The 22,525-nt window shown below is 59.1% G+C and overlaps 1 protein-coding gene across 2 annotated transcripts in view; it reads left to right on the top strand.

Annotated features, from left to right (window-relative positions):
* Positions 1-15,645, top strand: part of PUF60 (poly(U) binding splicing factor 60) — a 37,665-nt gene extending 22,020 nt beyond the window's left edge. Inside the window, exons 3-11 of one of the 2 annotated variants that reach the window (XM_082045400.1) lie at positions 1,440-1,529; positions 2,492-2,542; positions 6,177-6,338; positions 6,748-6,840; positions 7,682-7,895; positions 8,291-8,481; positions 12,556-12,691; positions 13,382-13,617; positions 15,198-15,645. In XM_082045400.1, the coding sequence (XP_081901526.1) occupies positions 1,440-1,529; positions 2,492-2,542; positions 6,177-6,338; positions 6,748-6,840; positions 7,682-7,895; positions 8,291-8,481; positions 12,556-12,691; positions 13,382-13,617; positions 15,198-15,497 (1,473 nt within the window). In that variant the 3' untranslated portion in view covers positions 15,498-15,645. The remainder of the gene's footprint in view (positions 1-1,439; positions 1,530-2,491; positions 2,543-6,176; positions 6,339-6,747; positions 6,841-7,681; positions 7,896-8,290; positions 8,482-12,555; positions 12,692-13,381; positions 13,618-15,197) is intronic. The other variant, XM_082045401.1, reaches the window with a different exon arrangement.
* The last annotated feature ends 6,880 nt before the right edge of the window (positions 15,646-22,525 follow it).

Raw genomic sequence — 22,525 nt, 5'->3', positions numbered from 1 at the left:
GACAGTGTTTTTAATTAAAAAAAATCATAACTAAATAACTTCTTAAGATCACATTGTAATTGGAAGACAATATGCAGCTGCCACAAAGCTCCTACAGGAGCAGCCTTTGCTCACAAGGAACAGGTTTCCAAGCTGCTCCAGCTGGTCTTTTATTCTCTCCATGCAAGAACACAGCATGAAATATCACTATTTCTCCCTCTGCTCTTTCCCATGCTGCTGTAAAGAGAGCCAGCAGCAAGTGTTTGCAGCCCGTTTGAGCCAGCCTGCGTTAATCTGGATAAAACTCCAGCCCAGCTCTGGTTTCTGGTGGTTGGTCCCGTTGTGCAGGGGGTGGGGAGGTCACTGCGGGCGCTGCCCCTTTCCTGCTCTCACCGGGAGGGAGCAGAGCGGGGAAGAGGGGAAGGAAACCCGGAGCAGGCGTGGGGGCCGCGTGGGCCCGGCGTCCCGCGTGGGCCCGGCGTCCCGCGTGGCCCCGGCGAGGCACGCGGGGTCTCCTGGGCAGCCCTGGTGTGACTGTTCCCGTCGTGGTGATGCTGCTCGTGTGCGTGTCGTTCAGCTCACAGTGCGAAACGGCCTCGTTTCCTCTGGCTTCTCCGTAGCTGACAGATGTGAATCCCCTTGTCCGTTTCCAGGTTTCCGAAGCACACGTCTCAAATCCACGGTTTAGAGCCTCCCGTTCCCTGGCACCTCCCAAACACGTACAGCCATGGAGAGCAGGTGCCCGAGGGGTTGGCTGAGTGTGTTCGTACCGTCCCCTGCAAACAGGCACACACCTGGGGGTTTGGTTTCCCTTGGCAAGAGCCTCCACGTCAGCACCGCTGGCTGTAACGCTCAGGCTTTGTCAAAGTCGTAGAAGACTGAAAGAAACAGACAAACGAGTCTCGTGTCTGCAGGCTCGGAGCCGCAGGAGAGCGGGCGCGCTGTAGTGAGCAGGAGCAGTGGGTCCGCCCAGCTAGAGCAGGCCAGGCGCGCTGAGAGCAGAGAGGGGCAGCGCCCAGTCGAGAGACTGGCCGTGGGCACGCGGAGACCCTTCCCTTCTCTAGAAACCCTTTGTCCAGCTGTTCTCTGAGCGGAGAGGACTTGAAGGCGCTCTGAGTCCTGCCCTCAGCCCAGCAGGTAAGGTGCTGCGGGGGTCCCCGGGGCAGAGGGCGGAAGCGGGAGACGCTCAGTGTCCAGTGCATGCTGCTTCCCCGGCCCTGCGCCGCGCAGACGCGTCCGCCCCGTCCTCCGCTCAAGCCTTCCCCCGTATCTCAGCGCCCCCGGCTCCGAGGTGCAGACCCAGACGTTAGCGAGCTGTTGGCCTTAGTGCTTAGGGCTGGAGCACCGAGAAGTTCCACTGGCAGCCAGCTGTGTGCATCTGGGGATCTGTGGTGTGAGATCAAACGTTGTTCCCTCCTTTCTGGTGTTGTCTTATGACTACAGTCTGCATTTCTTTCTAGGCAAAGAAGTATGCGATGGAGCAGAGCATCAAGAGTGTGCTGGTGAAGCAAACCATCGCGCACCAGCAGCAGCAGCTCACCAACCTCCAGGTGAGAGACCCCCTGAGATGCTCCTTGTGTCTCGTGCTCTCCCCCGCAGGGTGGAGTTCTTTGTGCACTCAGAACCAGAGCACAGCCCTGGCCTGCCCGCAGCCAGGTACCTCTGCTTGTTTCCACAGTGACGTTGGGACAGACCGTCGTCAGCCCACTGAAGAAACCCCTTTTACTCACCTGTGCAAATTGCCCCCTAAATCTCACCCATTCAAAGAGGCAGTTTTGAGGAATTTCTCTCCTGTGGGCTGGCCAAACGCTTCTTGAAATGCCAGAAGCCAAAGAATTAGCTGTGGGTTTCAGTTTGGCTGGCGTTGAAGGGGTGTCCGGGGTTACTGGGAGCAGTATCCCGTCGCCTCGTGTCCGAGAGGAGGGCGCCTGTCCCTGCGCTGCCAGCGCTGCCCCGTGCCCCCCGCCAGGCGCTCCCCCCATTCCAGAGCAGCTCTGTGTACCGGGAGAGCCCTCAGCCGCTATTTGCACCTCCCTTCCTTCAGAGGTGTCTTGAACACGCCTCACTGCCCCCTGCTCACGGTTAGGAAGCCCAAACCGCCGGCTTTGGGATGGCGGGTTTTTAACGGAGGGTCCCCGGGCGTGCCCGCTGCGTGCGGCGGCTCCGGCGGCAGGGCTGTGCCTGTTTCTGAGTGCTGACCTAGCTGAGGGGCTCCTTTTTAAACGCTGGGGGTGAAGCGAGGCCGGTGGTTGCAGAGGTTACTATTGCCTTGAGTGCCCCTGGGAGAAGACCCTCCTTCCCGAGGCAGCGGCAGCAGGAAACCCACCCTGCGCTGGTGGGACTGGAGTCTGCAGGGTCCCGCGCTGGACAGTCCTTGGGACCAGGCAGTGAGGGGCGAGGAAGGAGAGGCCTCTCCGCAGGTTCCCTGTGCCGCCGCTCCGCTTGAGTTTGTACAAACAGCCGTAGTATGCTCAGCTCCAACAGACTGAACTCTGTCTTTACTGTCTTTCAGATGGCAGCAGTGACAATGGGCTTTGGAGATCCTCTCTCACCTTTACAATCGGTCAATAGACATATTCACTTCTTCTCGGGCACTTAGTCAGGGCCTAGAGTGGGGAAGTATGTAGTGGTAATACAATGGTTTTAATTCAACCCAGCACAACCCTCCCACATCCCCAGCTGTTGTGGACGAGCACAGCGAGCAGAGGCAAAGTGTAAAGTCCCCAGAGGAAGAGCCCAGGCGGGTGCAGTCTGCTGGGACACTGGCAGTCGGGCTCCCGGAGGCAGTTGGCAAAGAAAGCTTTAGATTTCCACCAGTTCTGAACACACCCGTCAAATTGTGGGAGCTGCATTTCTAGGGACGCTACAGTTCTGAGGTCCTGACCTAAAACTGACTGCCAAGGTAACTCACGAGTGGGCGATGTCTCCTGCCAGCAGCTGAGGTGCCGGGAGCACCGGGGCGCCGCAGACGTGTCCGAGCTCTTTACTGTGCGTGTCTCCGGACTAGGCGAACGTGGCATGTTTCGAGTAAAGCAAAAGCAGGACGGAAATAACCGAACCGCAGGACTATCCAGAGAACCTGTATGGTCCTTTAGTGCTGGAATTTCTAATCAGACACCCCAAAGAGCTTAATTGCCTGGGATTATCCATCCTCTCCTTTTTCCTCAACGTATTGAACAATGGCCACTGCAGGAAGTGTCCTGTAAGCTCCACTCTGCATACAGAGGTTCATTTGTAAATACTTTTGCATCTTGCTGGAATATAATATTTCTGCTTGGTGTAAAATGCAACCAGAGGCTTATACTCCAAAATGAAAGAGGCACTAAAACTAAAATGACCTGTTTTCCCTCCTGCAGCAGCAGGGCAGCCAAAATGAATGCTGTTGGGAGTCTGTAAGTTTGGAACGGAACAGCAGCGCACATCTTGATGTGGATTTGGCATAGCTGGTTTCTGAGCCTTCCTGTCCAAAGCACTTACCAATTGATGGAGGTGCTAACCCGATAGCATAACTCCGTCCGTTTTGCTGAGAAGTTTTTCACAGCTGGGCCCCAGATGAAAAGCGTGCAGTGATAGTGTAGCAGGCAATGTTCAGTTTCTCGTTGCTGGGTGTGGTCAGCATTGCGGGTCCCTTTCCCGGGACGTGCCTCCCCTGGGCAGCCGCGCTGTGCTGGCGGGACGGGGCCGGACGCCGGGGCCGGACGCCGGGGCCGCCGGGCACTTGGTGTCGATGGGACCCCCGTGCTCAGCACGTGCTCCATCCCACAGCCGGCGGGAGCGTAGAAAACGCAAACAGACCCGCTTTTTCCTGTTTACAAGACTCCTCAGTTCCCACACGAAGGCAGCACAGCCTGAACTTCTATTGCAGTATCTCGGTGCCCGAGGTTTAAGTTTCCTGTCTGCTTAATCCCCCAGGTGCTGCAGCACAATATTTCCATGTCGCCTCAGCAGGATGAGCGCAGTTCCCCAGCGTTGATTAAAATTGAAGCTAGTGGCGATGTTTTTGTTTAAAGGAGCACGCCAAGGCGATGGTCGGGTTTGCCCTTCAAATAACCTTCACAAGCGTCTAACAGCAGCATTCGGTAGCCAGAACCGCCAGCTGCTGCTCTGTGGAGCTGCAGGCGCGTTCAGCTCCGCTCCGTGCTGGGGAAGGAGGCCGGTGGCCCGCCGGAGCTGCTCGGCGCAGCCCGTGCCAAGGGCTCTGGCCAGGAGCCGTGGCGCCGTCGCCTGCCCGGTTCACACGCGCACGGTTCCCTGAGCGGGTGTCCCTGGTTCCTGCCAGGGACCCATCCTGGTCCACCCAGCTCTGCCTTCTGTGGATCCACATTTCTAACGTGTCGCTGATGTAACAAAGCCCTCCCGACTCCCCGAATTTGTTCGGCTCCCTGCAGCAGGGCAGCTCTGGGCTTCCTGCTGCGAACGTTGCTGCCACGGGAGAGGACAAATGCCATTTTTCTTGCACGTGCTGCATTGGTAACTGAGGAGAATGTCCTCTCTCTATCCATAGACCTTTTAGAAGGTGAAAGATGCCTCTGCAAGGCTGCAGTGTCTTGTGAGGAAGCATTGCTAGTGAACCGAGGCGAGGCGCTCCCCTGGGACACGTGGGGTTGGAACAGTGATGGCTCTGAACCCAGCCATGGACACGCTGCACTGGCCCAGGGGCTGCTGCTCACTGGCTTTCCTGCACCAAAGCTGGAGAGTGTTGGAGAACCTGGGAGAACCCGTCCGCTGTCCTGCGTGTACACGTGCCATAGTCCTCCTAGTCACGGCACTGCAGAGTAAAGCGAAAACCAGCTTGTTTTTAACTGAAATACTTAAACCCAGGCAAGAGGCGAGCTTATTGTCACTTGAGGAGCAGCAGCACGGGGTGAGAACCATTCCTGTTTACAGTATCCCTGCTGTATGAATAAGAGGAGTTGAACCCTCACTGTTTGTTTCCTCCCGTGGGCAGTGTCAGTGGTGCACAGGTGCTAGAGGGAGCAGGACTTGGTCAGGTACAGTGTGTCTGTGCTCCCGTGACTGTCCCAGATCAGACGCTGTCCCTTCCCGTTGCAGCATCCCCAGACTCAGAGCTCGCCGTGCTCCTTAGGCCGTCCGGAGAGGCAGCCTCTGGTCAGGGCCCAGTTACAGACCCTTTAAGGGGTGTTGGGAGTCCCTGCCTCGGCGCCAGGCGCTGGGCTGTGGCAGGATTGGCCCGGAGCGCATCGCGGCTGCGCCTGCTCGGCACAGCCCGTGCCGCTCGGCGTTCCGGGCAGCGCGGAGGGAAGCCCTTGCACATCTCCAACGCACCGCAATTCAGTCCTGCTGGTCGTAGGGAGCTGCCTCTGCAGAGACCCCATTTCTGCCCTGGTCCCAAGACGCGCTGCTGGGATCGCTGGCCAAACCGCTCGCTTTTTGTAGGCAGCGTCTTCCTAGAACAGCGTTCGTTAGTAGTAGCAATTCTAGAATTGCAGTGAGGGGGAAAAATAACGGAAGGATATACTGCTTTTTTGGATACCTGCTGTAAGAAATGTCTGGGTTTGTCTTGCAGACAGGTTCTCAGTCGTACCTAGGAGAAAATAGCACAGAGACCTCTGCGCCCAAACTGCTAAGGGTGGAGTCTTGGGGCTGCAGCGCCGTGAGCCACTAGCCCGGGCGTGATAAGTACTGGCACCACGCTCACGGTTCCGTTCGACCGTGGAGGGTGCTCTGCTTTGTTCCGGGCGGTGCGGTGAAGTGGTGCCCAGTACTGGATCACACTGCCGGGGGGGGGTGGAGGTTCCCAATTCCAGATCCGGGGGCGGGAGGGAGTGACCGGTGCTGGATCTCTTGCTGTCCCTTGTGGGAGGGAGGGGAGGGATCGCTGGTAGTGTCAGAGCCGAGAGCTGTGCTGCCTGGAGGGGAACTGCCCTAGAACGAAGTGATTTCCTCCTCCTGCGAGCGTTGCTGGAGGCGATCAGGCTGGGGAGGGTCAGAGCTCGCAGCGGGCGGGGGTTAACGCTCCCGAGCCCCGTCAGCCGCGCCTGCCCCGGGGGGAGCCGTGCCGCCTGCCCGCTCCAGCAGCGCACAGAGCAGGAAAGTACTTCGCAGTGACGGTGCGCGGCAGGCTGCGCCGCAGCCCAGCGCCGAGCCGCCTGCTCGGGGAGGGAAGGAGGAGGGGACGGAGGTGCCGGCGGCCGCGGCCACCCCGGCTAACCGGCCAGTTCTTCTTTCCGATACAGATGGCAGCTCAGAGGCAGCGCGCCCTGGCCATCATGTGCCGCGTGTACGTGGGCTCCATCTACTACGAGCTGGGAGAAGACACCATCCGCCAGGCCTTTGCCCCCTTCGGACCTATCAAAAGCATTGACATGTCCTGGGATTCTGTCACCATGAAGCACAAGGTTGGTGGCAGCCCTGGAGGGAGGTGTTTGTTCTGCTCTCCAAGGCCTTTCTGAACAAAGCCAGGAGAAGAGGGAGCCCTTAGCATGTCGAGTTAAGTATCGGTAGCTGCCTGCTCTGCTCGGCTGGGCAGGACCCTGCAGCCGGAGCCGGCTGTGCCTGGGGCGCTGTGCCCAGAGCCCTCAGTCCTGTCCGCAGCCGCCTTCTGCTGCCGGGCCTCTAAGTACAAGAGCAGGCACCCGTGCCAGTGCTCTGCGAGCCATTTTCTGCTCCAATAGAAAGCTGGTTTAAGGGAGCATCGTCTCAGGCCGCAGCAGGAGTCTGATACGTGGGACTTGGCTGCGCGAGCTTGGCCCCAGATTCAAGATGATAGAGCTGGTTCGATTCAACAGGCGTATCCTTCTGCCCTAGGGGTTCGCGTTTGTGGAGTATGAGGTGCCTGAGGCCGCACAGCTCGCCCTGGAGCAGATGAATTCTGTCATGCTGGGGGGAAGAAACATAAAGGTGAGTAGCTGGCATGCTCTGGAAAGCCTTAGTTCTCGTTACTGCCAATAATGATTTTGTGCCTAGAAATGTTTCCCAAGCACTGTAGCATGGAATGTAACAGGTCTGTCCCCTGGGAGACCTTGATGTTCAGCTCATTGAGTACGTGGTGGCGCTGGGTCCTGTTCTGTCTGAGGAGCCCCCAGCACACTAGTCAAACCCCAGAACCTGCTCTGGTGGGCTGGCTGCGTTTGTCTGCCCACGCACAGAGTGGACGCCTCTCAAGGACAAAACGCCACCTTCAGTTGTACTCGTGTGGCTGGTGGATGAGCAGCAGGGTTCAGTTGTGCTGGTCAGCAGTGCAGGGAGCTGCAGCCCTTGCCGTGCGTAACGGGGGCATCAGCACACACAGGAAGGAGCAGAGGATTGTGGCTGTGCTTTTGGAGGCAGGAGGAGGAGATCTTGCAAAGGTGAAGCTTTGGGCATTGAAATTGGGGGTGAAATTAGCATTTTCTGCAAAGTGTCTTATAACTTGCATTTGTATCGCTGGTACACTCTGTCTGTCTCAGTGCATGATTTCTAAGGGGGTTTCAGGAGCCTTCAAAAGACGGATATAGAAGCGTTGTGTTGTGTCTTCAGCATTGTGTTCAGTTCCTGGAAGCTGGTCTGTGGAGCTCAGGGAGCGGAGGAGGGAGCAGAGCGTGTGCGGGCTCCGGGTGCCTCTGGAGTCCCCGCGGTGCCGCTGCCGCCCTGCGCTGGCCGTGCGGGGCGCGTGTGGCGTGCGGGGGCGGCCGAGCGCTCGTCTGCGGTCGCTCGCGGTGCGTCCTGCTGCTCCTCACGCTTCTCGCTGTGTTCTCTGCAGGTCGGGAGACCCAGTAACATAGGTCAGGCGCAGCCCATCATAGACCAGCTGGCGGAGGAGGCGCGAGCTTTCAACCGCATCTACGTGGCGTCCGTGCACCAGGACCTGTCGGATGACGACATCAAGAGCGTGTTCGAGGCCTTTGGCAAGATCAAATCCTGCACGCTAGCCAGAGATCCCACGACGGGAAAACACAAAGGCTATGGTTTCATCGGTAAAGCAGCTGCCGGGTGGTTGTGGGGCAGAGTGCTCAGGAGCGTCCTCGTCTCCTTTTCTGTTTTGTCTTCTTTAAACTCTAGTAAAAGAATTGTGTTAAGCAATGGGATAGAAATGAATTTGGAGCAGATCTGTGCCTGAACTTAGAAGTATAATTAATAGCCAGATATTTTTACTCACTGTTACGCAGGCTGAGAGATGTTGCTCTGCTGAGCGTTCCCAGCGATGCTCATGGGTCGGAGGGGTGGGATGGGTGCGCTGAGCACCGAGGGTTCTCACCGCGTCTCCTGAGCGGTCGTTTTCTGCAAATACAAATGACAGTGGTGTGATGAGAGAGCGGCTGAGTTTGGAGTACAAAGGGTCGTTTGTAAATATTCCTCTTTCTCACCGCAGAATATGAGAAAGCACAGTCTTCTCAAGACGCCGTGTCGTCCATGAACCTCTTTGACCTCGGGGGTCAGTATCTCCGCGTTGGCAAAGCCGTGACGCCTCCGATGCCGCTGCTGACGCCGGCAACGCCGGGCGGGCTGCCCCCCGCTGCGGCCGTGGCCGCGGCTGCTGCCACCGCCAAGATCACCGCGCAGGTGAGGTGTGGGCAAGGTGCAGGTGAGGTGTGGGCAAGGTGCAGGTGAGGTGTGGGCAAGGTGCAGGTGAGGTGTGGGCAAGGTGCAGGTGAGGTGTGGGCAAGGTGCAGGTGAGGTGTGGGCGAGGCGCGGGCACCACGGCCCGGCCGCGTGGGAGGTGCTCGGCACCCGCTAGAAGCAACCCGGCAAACCGCTCCAGCCAGCCGCGTTCACCGGCATTCAAGCCGGTCTTCGTGGAATGGAGCTAAAGCAATAGTGGGGGAAGGTGGGAGGGGATTCCGTGTCTGAATAGGCAAACCAGCGAGCAGGGAGGTGGTGGAGAAGGGGCTGAAGGAGCAGAGTGCAGGACAGGAGGCTCGTGAGACCAGTGACAGTCGCACAAGCACCGCTCTGCTGTTGGGAACGCTCTGCCTGTGCGCTGAGGATGTAACGGCTGTCGCGGCTTCGGGCTGCTCAGAAACAAGGAAACGCAGTGATGGAGCAGCCCTGGATCAGCACCGGGTGTGGATGGAGCAGCGCCGGAGCAGCACTGGGTGTGGATGGAGCAGCGCCGGCTGTGGATGGAGCAGCCTGGAGCAGCGCCGGCTGTGGATGGAGCAGCGCCAGAGCAGCACTGGGTGTGGATGGAGCAGCCTGGAGCAGCGCCGGCTGTGGATGGAGCAGCACCAGAGCAGCACTGGCTGTGGATGGAGCAGCCTGGAGCAGCGCCGGCTGTGGATGGAGCAGCGCCAGAGCAGCACTGGGTGTGGATGGAGCAGCCTGGAGCAGCGCCGGCTGTGGATGGAGCAGTCTGGGGTGTCTGAGCTGTAGCTCGTTGCAGTGGCGGAAGCTCCGGGCCGTGTCCAGCAGGCACTGACAGGGAGCGTCGCCTGTCAGAGCAAACCCCGTGTCTGTGGCCGTCGCGCCTGCCTGGCAGCAGAGTCTCCCCGTCATCACAGCCCATGAAAGAGCCACGTCCCAGCACCGCCGGGCTCTCGGGTTCTCTGGAGCCGTTGCTGAGCCGCGCAGGCTGCGTGTGCTGCTCAGCGCCTGCCTGGGCTTCACGCGGTGAACCGCTCCGCTGTGGACAGCGCTGCTCTGGATCGCCAGGTGAAGGCAGGAGAGGGAGGAGCTGCCGCTAAGGCGAAACTCGCGTGGTTTGCGCGTCCCCAGGTGCGGGAAGCCCTGCAGCCAGCTCGGGAAGGGACCTCAGGCATGGCGGCAAGAACTGCTCTGATCAGAATTGCTTTGGGGCAGAACTACTGACTCTTCAGGGAAATGGCAGAGATCTGTTAAAGGATGGATACATCTTACTGTTTCTTTCTGCAGAATACTGCAGGATTTGTTACTGTGAGGAAGTTTTAAAACTCCATACATAGAGAAAAGGTTCTGAAAGACCTCAGAGATACTGGGCAGTCTTTAGACACGGCTCAAATGTGGGTGACCTGTCTGATTTGCCATGTGGGTGGTTGTACATGACAAGGGAGAAGACAGTAAGAGCGGTTACAGAAGGCAAAATCTCTTATTTACGCTCCTAGCGTAGTTGTGTGGAACAGCATATTTGAAATAAGAATGCAGTCATGGTCTGTAAGGCCTTTAATGTCACAGTTTTTTAAAACATGAGATAATCAGCGGAGCTAAATAAATGAAGGACAGGAGAGAGACGCTTAGGTCAGGGGTGTAGCTCTGGACGAGCACCGGAGCTGCCGCTGCGGCCTGGGCTCAGCCTGCCGGCCGGGCTCAGCCTGCCGGCCGGGCTCAGCCTGCCAGCCGGGCTCAGCCTGCCAGCTGGGCTCAGCCTGCCGGCCGGGCTCAGCCTGCCGGCCGGGCTCAGCCTGCCAGCTGGGCTCAGCCTGCCGGCCGGGCTCAGCCTGCCAGCTGGGCTCAGCCTGCCGGCCGGGCTCAGCCTGCCAGCTGGGCTCAGCCTGCCGGCCGGGCTCAGCCTGCCAGCCGGGCTCAGCCTGCCGGCCGGGCTCAGCCTGCCAGCTGGGCTCAGCCTGCCGGCCGGGGAACAACACAGGGAGGCGCTTACTGGGCAGCCAGGACAGTTGTGTCTTGGCAATGACAGTAAAATTCAGTCTTGCAAAAGAACCGAAGGAATTAAAGCTGTTAGGACAAGTTTCTTTAGCCGTGGAAGTTCGAAGTGTGGCAGCTGATAAACCAGTGTAGTAACAAATGGTGCTGCCTTGTTGGGCGCTGAGGCGGGTGTTTGCCCTCGTCAGTGGCGCAGGGCGGCTGGCGACGGTGCCCGGCCGTGACGCAGCCCGGCCCGGCCTCACGCACGGGGTTCGCTGAGTGCAGATGCACATTCAGTAGCTTTAGGTTTGTTTTGTGTGATGGGTCTGTCGCGTCGGGGCTGTTGCCGTACGGCTGAGGAGCAGCAGACGTGACACGGGCGCTTGGGCAGCGTGAAAGGCTGGGGGCTGGACTGTGCGCACCCAGTGCTGGGGAAAGGAGCAGCAGATGTGACACGGGCGCTTGGGCAGCGTGAAAGGCTGGGGGCTGGACTGTGCGCACCCAGTGCTGGGGAAAGGCTCCGAACAAGCTTTACACCAAGGACAAAAGTTTCAAAGGAACAGATGCAGAATGTTTGAGTGTTTTAGGGAAATGCCCGTGCTAGATGAACATAACGTTCTTTGAAAATACTGTTAAACTTCGTAAAGAAGAAAAATGAAGCGCCTGCTATGGACGTTGAGGAGTTGGTGAAGAGCTGTGAGCAGCTGCGAGACAAGACCGGCACTGTTACGGTGAATTTGGGGACGCATGGACAGGTGAGAAGAGCAGGTCCAAGCGAGCTGCGCTGGCGGCTGCCGACCCTCCTCTGCTGGCGAGCGACCTGCAGTCACACAGACAGGCTCGTTCCCATAAATCACCACCGGCCTTCTCCAGGCGGTAGGACAAGAACACTCACACAATTAGTCGGCAACACACACACAAGAGGTGTTACTCACGTGGAGGAGAACTGGAATATTGCAGCAGTCTGGAGTACAGGATACGTGCGGCGTTTAGCAGAGTACAAGATGCTGCATTTGAGGAACAAAACCTTAGAATCTTCTGCTCCACGGTGTACAGATGATTTATAGGAACCCCATGAAAACGAGGAAGAGAAGGATCTGGGTAACTCAATCACGAGTATGATAGCCTAGAAAGCAACAACAACAAAATAATTGGGGTTCCGGGGTTTATTTTAGGCATGTATTTTCAGTAGTTTAACGGAGTGTTTTATAATTCAACTACGTGTTCGTCTCGAATGTTGTTTGACTTCTGGTCCTCTGGGGTCGGGGTGTCTGTTGGGATTCCGGGAGGTACCGACACGTACTGCGGGTATCGGGAGGGCTGGCAAAGCTGATCCGCAGAGGAGACGAGGGGCGCTTGGCTTGGCGCAGCGGCAGAGGAGCGCGAAGGGTCCGGCCTGCAGAGGCAGGGGCACGGGGCAGCACACACGGAGTGTTTCTGGTCGAGTCGGGGAGTTGGAGCCAGTTTCAGTGCTGTCCTGCTGTCCGCACCGAAAGGGTGAAGACTGGAGAGAGATGTTTGGTTTGGACTCATCTAGAAGTGTGCAGCTTGTGAAATAGCAGCGTTGAGCTGCCCTGCCCGTGTGCTCGCAGTGGTGCTTCCCTCGAGTCAGACGAGGGTTGTCCTGCCCCAGAGCGCTCAGGGAAGCTGGAGCTGCGAGTGCCCTGAGCAGAGGGTGGCTGGGGGCTCAACCAGCCGCTGTGCACGGGGCACGTTCCTCCGCGTCAGGAAATGCTTTATTTGCAGAGAGGGTGGAAACTAGCAGAGGTTCCTCTTGCTCTGGAATCAGCCGCGTCTTTCGGAGCCCGCGGTGGGTCCCGTGTGTCTGGGCAGCCCCGCGGCTGGCGCGGGTGGCAGCCGCGTCTCCAGAGCCGGTTTCCCAGGGCTGGGTGGTGTAGCCGTGTCTCCGGAGGGCTGGGGGCACGCTTGCTTGTTTGCACGGTAGCTCCGGAGAGCTGCCGTCCTCAGCATCTGTAACATCTGGCGTTCCTTAGGCGTGAACAAAGCCGAGCCTCAGCTGAGCCAGCCGCGGTACGGCTGCTCGCTGCACAGCTCACGCGGCGGGTTTTTGTCTTGCAGGAGGCGGTGGCAGGAGCCGCGGTTCTCGGCACCTTGGCGACCCCCGGGCTGGTGTCCCCGGCGCTGACGCTGGCGCAGCCCCTGGGCGCGTTGCCGCAGGCTGTGATGGCCGCACAGGCGCCCGGGGTCATTACAGGTGTGTGCTCTTCCTCACGCGTGTGCCTGTTCCGAAGCACGGTTCTCTGTACCCGGGGTCACAGCTGGGACAGTCGGAAGCTGAATTCCTCCCCCAAGCTCTGCTTTTCTGTTTGTGCAGCACAGCAGGAATTTGTTTTGGTATATAATAGATACAGAGAGGACAGGAGTGCATGTGGAATCTGGATAATTGTTACTCGTGCAGAGTCCTGCACTCTGTCTCCCTTCTGGGACAGTTTGTGATGTATCGAGTGCTCGTGTCCTGGGTGCTGCCACTGCTTATGTCTCCTGGTCACCGTTGGTGCGGAGCAAATAAAACCATCCATTGGGGACAGAGTTTGGAGCAGGGCCTGTTGGGACAGGACAAGGGGTGATGGTTTTGAACTACATGAGGGGGATTCAGGTGAGATAGAAGGAATTGTTGCCCTGAGGGTGGTGAGAGCCTGGCCCAGGTTCCCGGAGCGGTGGTGGATGAACCATCCCTGAGACACCCCAGAGCTGGACGGGGCTCTGAGCACCCTGAGCTGTGAAATGTCCCTGCTCATGGCAGGGGGGGCACTGGGGAGCTGGGGAGGGCCCTCCAACCCAACCCATCTATGATGCTGTGATCCTCTTTACAACTGGCTGGTGGGTACCCAAAAGTGTCAGAACATCAGTTGTTTGTTACGCTACAGAGTTTGTACTGTTGCAGGTGTGACCCCCGCCCGGCCTCCCATTCCCGTCACTATCCCGCAAGTGGGGGTTGTGAACCCCATCCTGGCGAGTCCCCCGGCGCTGGGCCTGGTGGAGGTGAAGAAGGAGAAGGAGGAGGAGGAGGTGTTCCAGGAGTCGGAGCGGCCCGAGATGCTGAGCGAGCAGGAGCACATGAGCATTTCTGGCAGCAGCGCCCGGCACATGGTGATGCAGAAGCTGCTCCGTAAGCAGGAGGTGAGCGCGGCGGGGCTGGCGGGGGCAGCGCGGTGGGGGTGCCCCGGTGGGGGTGCCCCGGTGGGGGCGCCCGCAGAGCCCGCGGGGCCGCAGCGGCCGCCTGCGTCTGCGCCGCTTGTGCTGGTGCTTGTTCTGCCTTCGGGATCCTCTCGGAGTTCCTCTGGGCGGTCGGACCTGTCACTGGGCCAGAGAGCCGTGGCTGGGAGGGGTCTGATTAAACCGTGTGTTTACTTCACATCATTAAAGCAAACTGTGATGGCCTTTAGGCTTACAGTTAAAGAAGCGAGACTGGCACATGCTCAGGGGCAATCTGTTCCAAACTGCTGAGTCCGCCTTTTCCCCACAACCTTTTCCTGTGGGATCAGAGTGTCCTGAGCTGGCGAGACCCACAGGATCACGGGTTCCAGCTCCTGTCCCTGCCCAGGACACCCCACAGCTCACCCCGTGTGTCTGAGCACGGTGTCCAGTCTCTCCTTGAACACTGTCAGGCTGGGCCGTGACCCCTCCCTGGGAGCCTGTTCAGTGTCCAGCCCCTCTGGGGAAGAACCTTTTCCCCATGTCCCACTGCCCCCGGCACATCTGCTGCCGCTCCCTGGGCTCTGTCACTGTCACACAGAGAAAATGAAACTGAGGTGTCTGTAAAACACAATTTCATGGAAGTTACCATGAGAAAGAGGACAAGAATGAGTGATGGAGCAAGTCAGAACATTAAACATCATGAGATTCGGGGGCTGTACTGAGAATCTCGCCAGGCGCTCGTTCAGGCCTGGCCAGAGCCGTGTCCTGTGCGTGACGGGGTTTCCTGTCTGGCACAGGTTTCCTGAGCTTTGACAGAGTCCACATCATCGCTTCTGTTGGCTAAACCGGGAGCGTTCTCCTTTACCTTCCAAGGGTCCATCGTTTCACGTGTTTGAGCTGCTGACCTGGCAGCCGCTTTTCCTCCGACTCAGGCACCGTTCCCAGGGAATCCAGTTCCCTTGCACACTCGCTTACAATGTCCAGCAGTGTCAAAAAGAGCCTGAAGCGGCACCGTCCCCAGAGCAGTGTGACAGGCCCGATACGGGCGCTGCGGCGGCTCTGCGCTCATCCCCGTAACGGCAGCACGCGGTCAACCGCCAGGCGTCACAGGTTTAAAAGGCCTGGTTAACCCTTCTACTTCATTTAGAGATGAGGAACAATGTTCAACAAAATACACCATGGTGGTGTCGATAAGAAAGCAAAAAAGGAAACTGGATAGGAACAGCACAGAAAAATAGAGCTCTGCAGGTCGCTTGTGCTGCATCTGAAACGAGCCTGGGGCGGCGCGGGGCCCCAGCCGCGGCACAGCTGGCACGGCTGGCACGGCCTGGCATGGATGGCGTGGCCTGGCACAGCTGGCACGGCGGGCACGGCCTGGCATGGATGGCGTGGCCTGGCACGGCTGGCACGGCCTGGCATGGATGGCGTGGCCTGGCACAGCTGGCACGGCTGGCACGGCCTGGCATGGATGGCGTGGCCTGGCACGGCTGGTACGGCCTGGCACGTCTTGTCTCGCTGTCTCTCGGGTGCATTAACGCTTTTCTCTTGGCTTCTCTCTGCAGTCCACTGTGATGGTGCTTCGCAACATGGTGGATCCAAAGGACATTGATGACGACCTGGAGGGAGAAGTGACGGAAGAATGCGGCAAATTTGGGGCCGTGAACAGGGTCATCATCTACCAGGAGAAGCAAGGAGAAGAGGAGGACGCCGAGATCATTGTCAAGATCTTCGTGGAGTTCTCCATGGCGTCAGAGACTCACAAAGCCATCCAGGCCCTGAACGGGCGCTGGTTCGCGGGCAGGAAGGTGGTGGCGGAAGTGTACGACCAGGAGAGGTTCGACAACAGCGACCTGTCCGCATGAACTCTGCGCGAGAGACTGAGCCCCGGCCCCGCCGCCTGCCCGGCCTTTTTAGCCCCGTGTAAGAGCGCTCCGGGCGGGCGCCCGTCCGTCATGTACCTGTAGTTTGGATAAAGGCGCAAAGAAAGCTCGTGTGCCTCTGTGTGTGTGTGCGGGGGTGACGTCCCGGCGGCCGCGTCTCCGCGGGGCCAGGCCCCGGGCAGGGTGTGCGGGTCGTGCTCCCGCCTCACGCCGTGCTCGCCTCAGAAACACCCCGGTCACCGTCCCGCGGCACCTTCTGGGGCTGGAGCGGCCGTTTTCTTCACAGCTGGGCTGTATGTGGTTGGAATGGAGGAGGGAGTCTCTCCACAAGCGTCTCGGGTATTGCCGGGGTGGGGTGTGGTGGGGGCTCTGAGGGCCTGCACAGGGACCCGGGAGCCCAAACGTGGGTCAGAGCCCAGAATGGACCCGCTGGGCCCTCCTGGGGTGTTCGCACCACGTCTGTCCCGGTACCGCAGCGTGGACCTCGCGGTTCTACCCTCCTGACCCTTCCCGGAGGTGCAGAGGTCGGGACAGCCGGCGCGGCTGGGCCGGCACCGGAGGCACCGGAGGCGGGTTGTGAGGCCAACGTGGCCCTGGGACCGCGCGCAGTGACGGGAACGCGCCCCGTGGAGCACACCCAAAGGGAAGTTTGGGGGTTTTCTGTTGAGGACTCAAAGCTTTAGTAATATTTACAAAGCTTAAATACGTTCAGTAATCTTCCCATCTAGCTAATGAGTAGGAACGGAATTAGCTCATGTTAGTTATTTTAAATATTTCAAGTATGTAAGGGGCTCCCATACTGCTTGTTACATTTGACTGGTACACAGCACAGATCTGATGAAAATCATTTTAGTTTAGAAATTCAAATGAAGAAAAAATGGTCTCAGGAGTTTGGGTGAGGAATTCAGGGCCTTCAGCTGCGCGTTGCTTCTGAGCTCGGGCGCGTTCTGAAAATGGAACGTTTGTATCTTGTTCTCAGAGGACCCCTTCTGCTGCAGGTCAGACATTGCTATTTGCAGTTTGTTTGTGGATAATCTGTGTTTGCTTCTTTTTGCGCTGATGTTGCCCGTTAGCTAAAATGACCTCTCTTCCCCGTCTTCACGCCTGTCAGTCGCAGTGTAAGCCCAGCCGCAGGTCAGCGCCGCGCAGCCGCTCGCCCACCGCGCCACCCCTGGGCAACGGAGACTGGAAAAGTGACACTGGCGGGTTGAGACGCAGACGGTTTGACGGGACAGCAGAGGAGAACTGGAAAAGGTGACACTGGTGGGTTGAGATGCAGACGGTTTGACGGGACAGCAGAGGAGAACTGGAAAAGGTGACACTGGCGGGTTGAGACGCAGACGGTTTGACAGGACAGCAGAGAACTGGAAAAGGTGACACTGGTGGGTTGAGACGCAGACGGTTTGACAGGACAGCAGAGGAGAACTGGAAAAGGTGACACTGGTGGGTTGAGATGCAGACGGTTTGACAGGACAGCAGAGGAGAACTGGAAAAGGTGACACTGGTGGGTTGAGACGCAGACGGTTTGACGGGACAGCAAAGGAGAACTGGAAAAGGTGACACTGGTGGGTTGAGATGCAGACGGTCTGACAGGACAGCAAAGGAGAGAAGCATCGATAGCAGAGTGCAGGAGAGCGCGATGCACAGCACAGCCCCGCAGCACCCCCGTCACCGTTCCCAGTTCACGCGCTGAGAGCGATGGGACGGGATGGGACGTCCCTTGGGCGCTGGGATCCGCTGTCCCGGCCATGTCCCCTCCAGCCTCCGCCTCAGCGGTCCCTGGCTTGGCATAGGCCTCGCTGGTGACAATGACAGCATCAGGTGTCCCCACATTCTGCTCCTGCCCAGCGGCTCCGGGAGCCGTCCCAAGGTGGGATGGAGCTCCTCGGCTGGGGTTTGGGCGGCTGAGCCCCGGGGTCGCCCGCTCCTCCCGCCCCCTCCCTGCCAGCCCTGTGCGGTGTTACCGTTCACTCCCGGCTCCTGGCCGCAGGTGACTGGACCTGCTGAATACGTTGTGTGATGCGTCGGTCCTTCTGTCCCGCGCTGGGACGTCGCTGTCACTGCTGTCCCGCGCTGGGACGTCGCTGTCACCGCTGTCCCGCGCTGGGACGTCCCTGTCACCGCTGTCCTGGTTTGCGGTGGGTGCAGCCGCTTGGCTCCTGTTGGCGAGGCGGGAGAAAATTCCCCGCTTGTAATTCTTCCAGAGCTTCATTATTCCTACAAAACAGCCCGAACACCTCTGCCCGGCCTGAGCTGCTCTGCCTGGCTTCGTCTCCAGCTCTTCGCTCCGTTCCGCTGGCTGGATTTAGGAGCACAAACTGCGCAAGAAGTTCCTTTGTGGCGTCGATGGTTTGACAAACCAAAGTGGACAAAGGTTGAGGCAGGTGAGAGCACAGATTGACGAATGGCAGCTTAGGGGTTAATCAGCAAGTTCATGTGCACGATCATCTTGATTTTACAAAAGTAACTTCGTAGGTGTCTTGGCAAGTCCAAACTCTGACAAAAGATCCTGGATCTTGACGTGGACAGGGTCCTGCACGGCGCCCCCGACCAAACGCTGCCCACGGGTGGGTGAGCTGTGGATGGACAGGGACCTGCTGGGCGCCGCGTCCAGAGAGCTGCTCGTGTCAGGATCGGCTCTAACGGACAGGGGCTGCGCTTGGACCGGACACAGGAAATCCTGCCCCTGCGGTGGTGAGAGCTGGGTCAGGTTCCCAGAGAGGTGGTGGCTGAACCATCCATGGGACACCCAGAGCCGGACGGGGCTCAGAGCACCCGGAGCTGGTGAGGTGTCCCTGCTCATGGCAGGGGGACTGGGAAGGTCCTTCAACCCAAGCCGTCTGTGGTTCCATGAACTGAGATCAGGTGGTGTACAACATTGTAATTAAAATGCTACAGCATGAGCGAAACACAAATTGATTAGTGGCAGCTGACAAAATACAACCCTAAATATATTAAACAAAAAAGAGAAAGGGTGTTTCTTGCGTGGGATCACAGAATAGTTGGGGTTGGAAGGGACCTCTGACGGTCACCCAGTCCAGTCCCCAGGGATCTTGGGTCTTTATAGAAATCTGGTTGAGGCCAAACGTACACATACCTAGTGATTTAGGATGTTGAAGCAGGTACAGAAATATGGATTTAGCGGGCTAGCCTGGCAGGGCAGTAGCACATTGGGCTTGCTTAAGTGTTTATCGTCTGCTTTGGTTTGTGTTTAAACTGGTTTATTCGGCAGCGGGGGCTCTGACTCGGAAAGCTGGAGCTCGGAGGATGAGGAGGGCGTGGGGGTGATTGAGGGCTGATCGGTGGCGAGGACGCGGTGAGGGGTTCCCCATCCACGGAGGACATGGTGTTCCTCTATGGAGGGGTTCTCCATCCATGGGGACGCGGTGTTCCTCTATGGAGGGGTTCCCCATCCACGGAGGACATGGTGTTCCTCTATGGAGGGGTTCTCCATCCGTGGGGACGCGGTGTTCCTCTATGGGGGGGTTCTCCATCCGTGGAGGACGCGGTGTTCCTCTCTGGAGGGGTTCTCCATCCGTGGAGGACGCGGTGTTCCTCTATGGAGGGGTTCTCCATCCGTGGGGACGCGGTGTTCCTCTATGGAGGGGTTCTCCATCCGTGGAGGACGCGGTGTTCCTCTATGGAGGGGTTCTCCATCCGTGGAGGACGCGGTGTTCCTCTATGGGGGGGTTCTCCATCCGTGGGGACGCGGTGTTCCTCTGTGGAGGGGTTCTCCATCCGTGGAGGACATGGTGTTCCTCTATGGAGGGGTTCTCCATCCGTGGAGGACGCGGTGTTCCTCTATGGGGGGGTTCTCCATCCGTGGGGACGCGGTGTTCCTCTATGGAGGGGTTCTCCATCCGTGGAGGACGCGGTGTTCCTCTATGGGGGGTTCTCCATCCGTGGAGGACGCGGTGTTCCTCTCCTGGGACGCTGAACCTCTCCTTACACTGAACCTGTGATTCCCAGGGGCCGGTGCAGCAAACTTGAGCCGGGAAGCTGTGGTTTTCCTCTTCCCTTTGCCCCGGCTGCTCTCTCCTGGCCGTCCTTCCTCCGCCGGTCATGGAACCGCCCGGCCGTGCTTGGTTCAGCACAGCTGGGACTGCACCCCCTGGGTTTCACCTTCCTCTCGCCGCCCCGTCCTCGCTGTACGGAGCAGACCAGGGGGACTCACGGACAGCTCCGCTGCTCCGGACAACCGGCCCGTCCTGCCCGTCGCCGCGGCCGGTGCCGGTTCACGGACAGACAGGAGAACAGGGCGAGCGCGGCTGAACCTGCCTCAGGTGGCACTGGCGCACAGCTCGGGGGTTCCTGAATGAGGGACCGCGTCGATTCACACCCCACCACCTCCATCCTCATTCTGGGCACCGTGCAGCACGGGCTGAATTTCTCACCCCTCCCAGGGCGCAGGTTCCACTGGATCCTCCAGAGCGGCCATTGAAGGGCCCATTGTACGCAGCTCCGCTGCCCCCGGCTCCGACCGCCTCCGCCCCTCAGGAACCCGCAGCTCCTGGGGCTTCTAGAACAGACTACTCTCCCGTGGGCCTGGCTCAGCGAACGTCCCGCTGAAGCTGATGGAGGTGCCTGCGTGGATGATGGATCTGGCGACGTTCTGGAGGGTTCTGAGGCTGAACCAGCTGACCAGTGCAGCACCAAGGGCTGCTGGGCTGTGCTCAGGACATGCTGGGTCCAAGCTCCCCCCTGGTGCGGCTCCGTGGGAGGGACGCGCTGGGTTGCAGTGAGAACAGAAACGCCGTGTTGGCGCCGCAGGGTGCGCCCCGCGCGCTCCCAGCAGCCGCGCGGTTGTGCCGCGGGGCCGGCGCAGAAAACCCGTCGTCTCACAGCCGCCGCAGCGAGCCGGGCACCGCGCCGTCGCGGGACGCTTCCAGCAGGCTTTGATGATCTTATCTTCGGCTTGCTTTGCAAGTCAGCGTGTTTCAGCACTGATTCGGTGTCAGACCCTTCCTGCGGTGGGTGTCAAAGCCCTGGTGGCAGCTCAGCCCACAGGAGCGGCAGAGCAGAGAAGCTTGAACAGAAAATAGAACAGGTAGAGAGGCTTCTGGAGGAGAGCGCAGCAGCCCCCGATCTGTTGGGAATCAGCCGGTGCCGGCGGCGTCTCCATCTCTGGGTGGTTTGGAAGCTGCGCCATGGTCGGTGCCTTGGAGCTCAAGGGCCGCCCCGCTGCTCGGGGACACAACTTCGTTCTGCCTTGGGGCTTCGGACCCTTGAGCAAAACCGTGTCCCTCCCGCTTCCAGAGCCCCGGGAACAGCACCAAACGCAGCTGGCACTGGGAACACGTGCAGAGCTCTGATCTCAAACACCGGGATTTACAGACAGACTTTTCCCAGCTGGCTGAAGGTGCAAACCTGACACTCGCCACCCGTTTCAGCCCTGCTCCCGTGTTAACGCCTTCATTTAGCTTGGGCGGTCTCGTTCTTACCCTTTCAGAGCACTTTCACCGATTGATTCCTTGCTGTTAAAGGGTTTCAGTAGATGAATCACGTTTGTAGAGTCTCCTTCCGTAAGGTCTCAGCTGCCGTTTCCTGGTGTGCCCGGAACCTGCGCCTCGGGCGCCTCGAGTCCCGTCCGCTCGGTCGCCTGCCCGTGTGCCGCGTTCACCGGGCGCGCCCGCGCTCCTCGGTCCCTCACGGGCGCCTTTTGGGCTCTTTTGTGTTCTGCCCAAACTGTTTCTGTTCCTTCTGCATCGTGTCTAACACGTGAGCTTGTGCATAACGGAGATCCTTGCTCCTTGTCTGATACAGCCTTGCACTGTGCAATGGAGGCGGACGGATCTGAAACCATCTGCAGGATACCCCCGGCGGTGTCTTGTTGTGCTGCCCCTCCGTCCTCTGGGAAACGAAGCGGGGTTGTTCCTGTGTTGCGGTACGAATGCTGAGGGTTGTTCTTGCATTGCGGTACGAACGCTGAGGGGTGTTCCTGCATTGCGGTACGAATGCTGAGGGGTGTTCCTGCGGTACGAATGCTGAGGGGTGTTCCTGCGGTACGAACGCTGAGGGGTGTTCCTGCATTGCGGTACGGATGCTGAGGGGTGTTCCTGCGGTACGAATGCTGAGGGGTGTTCCTGCGGTACGAACGCTGAGGGTTGTTCCTGCGGTACGAACGCTGAGGGGTGTTCCTGCGGTACGGATGCTGAGGGGTGTTCCTGCGGTACGAACGCTGAGGGGTGTTCCTGCGGTACGAACGCTGAGGGGTGTTCCTGCGGTACGAACGCTGAGGGGTGTTCCTGCGGTACGAACGCTGAGGGGTTTTCCTGCGGTACGAACGCTGAGGGGTGTTCCTGCGGTACGAATGCTGAGGGGTGTTCCTGCGGTACGAATGCTGAGGGGTGTTCCTGCGGTACGAATGCTGAGGGGTGTTCCTGCATTGCGGTACGAACGCTGAGGGCTGTTCCTGCAGCTCGAATCTCACCTGTTTCCTGACGGTCGGTTCATCATCTCCCTTACAGCTCCCCGTCTTTTTCCTGGCCGGTTCCGGATGGGGTGCAGCACCAACTGGTACCAACTTAGTACTTTTGGCCAGAAAAAGAAGTAATTTGTGTGAAGTCCTAGGTTGACATGGCATGATTTATCTAGTGCAGAACACACAAACTGAGGCAAATGGAACGTTAATAAACACGAATGTTTAAATCGGTCTCTCCCGCAGAGCTCCGCGGCCGTGCCCGTTGCCCGCGGAGGAGCCGGGCGGCCCCGCGGCTCCGGGACGGCTCCCACCGCCTCTCACCGGCGCCGGGGCCTCGCTCGTTAGCGTCGCTCGTTCATTAGTCGCTCTGCACGCCTGTTTGGTGTCGGGATGTTTCTGACCCTGTGCAGTGGGGAATCGGGGACGCGGGAGCTGGGGCTGATCGCGCCTGCCCGTGCAGCGGCAGGAGACGCGTTCAGCGAGGAATGAACCCTGTATCGCAGTTCCACTGCGAGGTGAGTGTCACCTGCGGGGCGGGGGACCCGTGCACCAGGAAACCCAGCGCGGCCAAGTCTGGTGACAGGTGACG

This window comes from Streptopelia decaocto (assembly GCF_964273445.1).
Source record: "Streptopelia decaocto genome assembly, chromosome: 2".
In the NCBI taxonomy this organism is placed as follows: Eukaryota; Metazoa; Chordata; class Aves; order Columbiformes; family Columbidae; genus Streptopelia; species Streptopelia decaocto.
The sequence above is the reverse complement of the archived record's forward strand: the minus strand, read 5'-3'. Positions and strand labels throughout refer to the sequence as shown.